The 6,996-nt window shown below is 52.2% G+C and overlaps 3 protein-coding genes across 3 annotated transcripts, besides 6 other annotated features; all 3 read left to right on the top strand.

The window, feature by feature from the left end:
• On the top strand, nt 1-1,532 carry Tco025E_08512 (putative glucose transporter; the record flags this gene model as incomplete). Its single annotated transcript, XM_029375359.1, has 1 exon — nt 1-1,532. A coding segment is annotated over one exon (1,532 nt), but the record flags the coding sequence as incomplete, so codon positions are not given.
• Nucleotides 1,533-1,655: 123 nt separating this feature from the next.
• Nucleotides 1,656-1,678: a microsatellite.
• A 282-nt stretch (nt 1,679-1,960) lies between these two features.
• Nucleotides 1,961-3,961, top strand: Tco025E_08511 (uncharacterized protein; the record flags this gene model as incomplete). The annotated part of the gene is made up of 1 exon (XM_029375358.1): nt 1,961-3,961. The coding sequence occupies one exon, from the start codon at nt 1,961-1,963 to the stop codon at nt 3,959-3,961; it is 2,001 nt and encodes a 666-aa protein (XP_029224524.1).
• A 22-nt stretch (nt 3,962-3,983) lies between these two features.
• Nucleotides 3,984-4,009: a microsatellite.
• A 274-nt stretch (nt 4,010-4,283) lies between these two features.
• Nucleotides 4,284-4,302: a microsatellite.
• A 63-nt stretch (nt 4,303-4,365) lies between these two features.
• Nucleotides 4,366-4,401: a microsatellite.
• Nucleotides 4,402-4,561: 160 nt separating this feature from the next.
• Nucleotides 4,562-6,799, top strand: Tco025E_08510 (putative asparaginyl-tRNA synthetase; the record flags this gene model as incomplete). Its single annotated transcript, XM_029375357.1, has 1 exon — nt 4,562-6,799. The coding sequence occupies one exon, from the start codon at nt 4,562-4,564 to the stop codon at nt 6,797-6,799; it is 2,238 nt and encodes a 745-aa protein (XP_029224523.1).
• Nucleotides 6,800-6,932: 133 nt separating this feature from the next.
• Nucleotides 6,933-6,957: a microsatellite.
• Nucleotides 6,958-6,966: 9 nt separating this feature from the next.
• Nucleotides 6,967-6,996: a microsatellite.

The raw sequence follows: 6,996 nt of genomic DNA, 5'->3' as shown, positions 1-6,996 counted from the left end.
TTCTTCAAATAGTGTTGATTCACTGCATTGCTGGCAGTTTCTTTGGATACAACATTGGTTTTGTGGGGCCGTATTACACCTTTGTTAGGGTTAGCCGTGAGTGTTCTCTTAACACGGGGGAGAGTGCATGCGTGAGCTTTACTCCGGGTCAATGTATTTGGCATAATGGGAACTGTGAATTTGTTAAATCAACTTGCACAGGTTTGGTGCGGACGGAGTGCAATTCTGGTGTTGCTCATAGGCAAAGCCATTGTCATTGGAATACGCAAATCGGTGCTTGTGAGCCTTTAGTTGGCTACACTGCCGTGGAAAACGGAATGTTTGCCGCTAGCATGATTGTAGGTGGTTGCCTTGGTTCAATTGGTGTTGGGTTTTTGATAACTGTGACAGGACAAAAAGGAACTTTTTTAATTGCTGGCATTTTGGCATGTATGGCGTCTCTTTTGACGCATGTGTCCACGTACACGGCACAGTATCCCATGGTTATTGTTGGTCGTGTGCTGGCAGGTGTTGTCTCTGGGGTTCTTTGTGTTGTTTCTCCCATGTACGTGGAGGAGGTAACACCTGTGTGCCATCGACAGCTCGTCGGCGTGTTTTTTCAGCTTGCGTGTACGCTGGGTATTCTTTTGGCGGCAGCCGTGGGATTGGCCTTAAACCCACGGGATTTTTCGAAAGACGTTCATATGCAAGTACGCCACCAAGGATTATGCATACCGAGCAGCCTTTTTAGTGGGTTACTCGTGATTGTTGGTCTATTGATGCAAGAATCCCCCAACTGGGTAGAGCAGGTGCTTCCTAGGAGGGGGGCAAGAGAGGAATGGCGCTCTATCAATGCCCCACTAAGAGGCAGAGTTGGGGGTGCGAGTGATGTTGTTGAAGGAGCAACCGAACCTAATAATGCACGGCCTTCCTGGAGTGTCTTAGCTCAACCTCTTTTTACGGCGTTTATCCTCTGCATTGCCCAACAAATGACAGGGATTAATGCAATCATGAATTATGCCCCTACCATTACAAGTGCCTTGGGTTTCGCACCTCTTACTGGTAACCTTTTTGTTATGGCTTGGAATTTTGCGTCTGTCCTCGTATCGATTCCATTATCATTTAAATACAGAGCGGATCACATGTTTAACATCGCATTGTCTATGGCCTCAGTTTCGTGCTTACTGACAGGCATATCACTCTTTCCAGCCGTCGGTGTATCTGTCACGGTGAAGCGGGTGCTCTCAGGTCTTGGGATTGCTCTATTCATTTTCTTCTTTGAGGTCGGGATGGGAAGCTTTTTTTGGGCTCTTTCTCAGGGCATTTTCCCACCGACGTTTCGCGCGCGAGGATCGAGCTTAACTATACTCCTTCAATTTGTTTTGAATATCATCATGAATCTGGGTTTCCCTGTGGCCGTAGAGCAACTCTCGGGTGGGCCTACTGAAAACCAGGACAAAGGCATGGGCATAGCCTTCATGGTATTCGGGGGCATTGGCATTGCTTCTGCTGCGTGTCTTACCAGGTATTTGCGTCTGTGGGATGCGGAGTAGATGTTCTTGGCCACGACATTGTATTCCGTTACTGGAGGTTTTCTTTTGTTTCTTTATTGCTATTGTTCCATCTATGATGCCATCGTTTTTTTTCTTTAGATTTTTCATAGTAAGTGTGTACGCTGTTGTTGTTGTTTTTGTTTTGTGACCGCCGGAGAACCCCGGCCGCTGCTCCGTCGCGAGAAACCACAGACTCGCAACAATGACAACGACGGAAGCGCGGGGAAATTGCGCTAAACTGCCTGTCGGGGTTCACGTTTTTTTTTTGCTTTCTGCCTTCTGCACCTGCCGTGGTCGGCTCGCTTTACCCAAAAAAACGCAAGAAGCGGGAGTTTCCTCCCATAGTCATAAATAGCAGCGGGCGAGAGCGAGGGGAGCGGCCGGCCAGCCCCCACGGAGAGCCTGAAGGGAACGATCGGCGGCAGGGGATGTACGGGGTGGGGGCGGGTGGGCGTGCTGAGCCCGGGCGAGGCCAGCGGCACAGTGAAGAGAGGGACCCGGAACCCCCGTTTTGTTTTTCCATCAAGTTTGACGCCGACCCCGCGGAGGTTGGGGACAGTGTGTTTCGTGGCGCCCAGGCATTTCGATCGCCCACGGAGATTGCGGTGCCACTGCAGATGCCCCTCAAAGGGGCTGCCGTGAGTGACTTACTGTCAAGCTTCATGCTCCGCACATTTCGCCGCTTCCCACATCTCTCGACCCGTACCGTGGAGGCCTTCTTCATCGATGCCGATGGGAATTGTCTAGCGCCGCGTGTGGGCCTGGGACACCCGCATTTGTTGCGCCTAGACGCGTGCGTGAACAGGGATGACACACTGGACAACTTCTTTACCCCCGTGAACAAGCATGGGCGAAATGTCTACGACGTCATCGCCCACTGGACCTCCCCGAACCTGGCTGGCACCGCCGCGAATAACGCCCCCCCTGCGAAGGTGAAAACGGCTGAAGATGGAGAAGAGGCTCCCAGCGACACAGCTGCAGCGACGAATACGCTTCCGGCACCTGTTATCTACCCCTTTACACACCGTTGCACGTACGCAAGATTACTGCCACGTGAGTCATCGTCTCAGCTCAACGCTGTTCCTCCGAACGACGAAGCGGAGGCGCCACTCCCAGCAGTTTTTGTCAGCATTGAGAGAAGAGAACTCGCACGGAAGGTGCGACGTGCCCTGGAAGGCAAAGAGCGTGTGGCTCGAGATGCAATTATTGGGGACGAGCGCAGCTACCGTGCTGTGATTGCGGAAGTGGAAGATGAAGAGCGAGAACAAACGGTAGCGCTTCTTCGTTTGATGGACGTTGATGTCCCGGAATGCGGCGTCAAAGCGACGTCCGCGCCAAGGCAGCGGACCTTCCGGGACACGGAGCCGCTTGCCTCGCTTCCCAGCGCGCCGTACATGACAGAATTGACGCAGCGTGCGGAAGAAACGGCGTGGCTCTCCCGCGTCTTTGCAAAGACGTCAATATCCGGTCCTGCTCTTGCCGCCGCCAAGGAGAAAAATAATTTGGGTGCGTTTCGTCAGGCGGACACTGCGTATTCGGCGGGGCTTGACGGGGAAATGCAAATGACTATTGAGGCTTCCAAGGCCAGGCAAGACCTCATCCAGCACTACGCAGATGTGCGCTGCGACTTGCTATTGTGGGAGCGTCAGTCATTTCGCTCCCTCACGATGGAAATGCGCAACATTTTGGCGAAGCAGAAGCAACTGGATGAGGAAATTGTGCGAAGGGCGTTTTCGGAGGAGATTGAGAAGGCCTCAGTGTTAGAGTTCGGCGGCTACGTACACCATTACAACCATAAGCACCTGCGTGGGGAGCTCACTGAGACTTCGGATACGGAGGTAAATTGTATTTCCGATGCACCCAAGGATTCCAATGGCGTGATCCCCTTCGTCGTTCCGCGGCCTGTCAGCCCTCCACAGGCTCCAGTGTTTCAGGAGGGAGCCGCAATGGGCGCAAAGGATGCTGGATCGCGCACAATTTCAGTGCCAGGAGCAAACTATCCTCATTCTGTGTCGGCGGAAGACGCATATTTGCGTGAGGCGCTGGAGCGAAGTAAGGCACGCGCCAAAGCTGCTCTGGATACGATTGCTCGTATTGATATGCGGTACTATGAGCCTGTAGCATTCAAACTTGCGAAGCATCGACTTTCGTTCGATGAGAAGGGCGTGAGAAATGTGCTGCTCGCCGAGGAGGAGGAGGCCTGGAGGAAGGTCTCGGAGTCTTACAAAGAAGACGAAGCGGAGTTGGCAGCCAATGCCTACCTTGCTCTGCAGCGAGTGTTTGAGCCTGTTGTCAAGGCAGAGGAAAAGGCTAGGGCGGCTCTTGTTGAGCAACAAGAGCGGCATCTGGCACTGCTTCTTTCCTTGTATCATCATGGCATGGAAAGATTGGAAATGTCGCGGCGGCACCCATTGGCCGCGGATGTATAGTCAGTTGTATTACTCTTCCTGTTATTTATATATATATATATATATTATTTTTTTTTTCGTGATTGCCCAACGGTTTTTCGCGAGCTGGAGCAGTGTGATGAGTACATGTACCACGTGGATTCTTTTGGGCCGTGTGTGTGGGCGAGTGTTGTGTTTATCCTCGTAACATCTTTCTGCTCTCTTGTCGTTTTACTCCCACATTTGGCCGTTCCCCCATCTTCTGTGGCCTGTGTCCCCAGAGGCGAGAAGCGCGGGAGGCGCACACGTATTTGTCCAGGAGGAACAAATGCACCACGAACCAAACTCCCTCCTTCCCTCGCTTACACACACATACACACACATGTGCTTCCTCTCACATTCTTTGCGAGAATGAGGAAAAGAGAGGGCGAGACAGCAACACCGAAAACAAAAAAAAACAAGAACAAGAACAAGAACAACAAACTGTTAAAACATGAACGAGCGTTGGATCGTAGACACTTTGTCCCCCGTTTTTCTCTCACTTCTCTCTTAATTGCAGCCTGCCGTTGTATCTGTGCGGGTGTGTTCGCACGTGTTTGTTGACAAATTCTGGCGTCCGCGCGAAGGTGTGACTTTATAGCCATGGCGTTGCGACGCTTCCTTGAACGTCGACTGGCACCGCTACCGCTCGGTTGCAGGGGTTGCTGCTGCACCAAGTCTTCCGGTTCCAAGCCACAACGTCTGCATGTAACGCGTGGAGGACTGAGAGCATTTGTATCGTGGCAGTATTCACTTCATGGGAGTTGCATCTGCGCTGCGCTTTCCTCTTCTAGAGCTTTTATTCACTCGCCAGATAGAGCAAAAATGTCTTCCCCCGCAGAATTGCTTGAGCGTCTCCAACGCGTTGTTGGCTTGGATGAGAAGAACTCCAAGGACCTGTCTACGAAGCCGGAACGCGTGCAGGACCTCCTCGCTTTCTTTGCGAGCCAAGACATGGAACCGGATTCCCCTCGCGAGCAAAAGGTGATGCTTTTTAACGTGTGGACCAAAGTTAAACTCCCCAAGCACCGCGCTATTGTCGCCGCATATGTGAAGCAGGGCAAGTTGGATTCCACACAAAAGGTGGATGCCGCTGTGCGGTTGGTGAATGCCATGAAGGAAGATACTCCCTTCGATGCAGCCGCATTTGAAAGGGACTGTGGCGTCGGTGTGGTTGTCTCACACGATGAAATCTTGCGACGGGTGAAGGCGGCATTGGCAGATGAAGATCTCAAGGCGTTGAAGACGTCATGGATGAAAAATCCTAACATGTTGCTCGGCCGGATGAAGCAGGTGCCGGGCTTACAATGGGCCGACTTCACCGTGGTGAAGACCGTACTTGAGGAAGTAGTGCCACCCATGATTAAGGATGTCGTCGTTGATGAAGCGGAGACCAAGACCAAGGAGAAGTCCCCCACCCTGGCTCAAAAAAAGAGTGATGAAACTGCAGTGACGAGCAAGTGCCCACGCAACGCGGATTGGAAACGTGTTGTAGATCTGCATTCAATTACACGCATTGGTGATTTACCATCGGTGCAGGAGGGCACGAAGGTGCAGGTCGTGGGGTGGGCACACCGAGTTCGTCACCAGTCGCGTCTCTCTTTTGTGGTGGTCCGAGACGGATCGGGGTACATTCAAGCCGTCTTCAACGGTGAAGTGGAGCCGTTTCACCGCGAGACGTCCTTGGCGATTCGTGGCACGGTGAAATGTGAGCCCAAGGCCAAGGCCGAACTGCAGCCCCCATATGAGCTTTGCGTGGATGAATACGCCATTATTGGTAACTCCGACGGCAGCATTGAAAATGTTATCACCGCTGAGAGCTCCCCTGACAAGCTGTTGGATGATCGTCACTTGGTGCTTCGTGGAACCTATGGCTCAACAACCTTAAAGGTTCGTCATGAGGTCATTCGAGCTTTTCGGGAATATTTTTGGTCAACAAACACGTATGAGGTAACGCCGCCAACTCTTGTAAACACGGAATGTGAGGGAGGCTCCACCCTCTTTGACGTCATGTACTACGGCAAGAATGCTTACCTCACACAGTCGTCTCAGTTGTATCTTGAGACCTGCACCGCTGCGTTGGGAGATGTCTATTGTATTCTCCCCAGCTATCGGGCGGAGAAGTCCAAGACGCGACGCCACCTAAGTGAATACTCACACCTTGAAGTTGAGTACAGCATCTGTGACTTTGAGATTTTCCTCTCAAGGTTGGAGGACATGATTGTGGAAGCATTCAATCGAACCATTGAGCGGGTGGGGCATTTGGTTGCCTTCATGAATCCGGGGGAATTGTTGTCTCCAGACGCAAATCCCCGTGACCCGAAGAGCTGGAGGTTTGCCCCGAAGAAGCCGTTCCGGCGCCTTCGGTACAGTGAAGCCATTAAACTTTGTAACGACAACGGCATTTTTAACCCAGAGACAAACGCCCCGTTCCAGTTCGGTGAGGATATCACGGATCAACCGGAGCGAGCCATGGTGGCGTTGTTGGGGGAGATGGTGTTCATGACGCACTTTCCTGCAGTGATGAAATCGTTTTACATGGCCCGAGACCCAGAGGATCCCACCCTGACGGAGTCTGTTGACGTGTTGGCGCCAGGAATTGGGGAAATTGTCGGCGGCTCCATGCGTATGTGGAACCACGAGGAGCTGATCGAGGCGTACAAACGCGAAAAACTTGACGCCAGCGCGTATTATTGGTACACGGATCAGCGCAAGTACGGTTCCACCCCCCACGGCGGGTTTGGTTTGGGCTTGGAGCGCTTCTTGGTGTGGCTTCTGAACCTGGACTCGGTGAGGGAGGCCTGCCTGTACCCGCGCTATATGGGAAGATGCGAGCCGTAGTGGAGGAGCGGAGGAAACCCACACGTCATTGCCAGGTAAAATAGTATCCGTAATAAGGCTAGGAAAGGCACACGTGGAGTAAGCGAGGAGGAACTGGAGGAAGGGAGTGCGAGAAAAAGACAGAAATAACGAAATATATATATATATATATATATATACATACACGCAGAGAGAGAGAGAGAGAGAGAGAGAGAGAG

Source organism: Trypanosoma conorhini (assembly GCF_003719485.1).
Source record: "Trypanosoma conorhini strain 025E chromosome Unknown Tco_14.4_contig_00800, whole genome shotgun sequence".
Taxonomy (NCBI): Eukaryota; Euglenozoa; class Kinetoplastea; order Trypanosomatida; family Trypanosomatidae; genus Trypanosoma; species Trypanosoma conorhini.
This window is presented reverse-complemented; position numbering and strand designations above follow the sequence as displayed.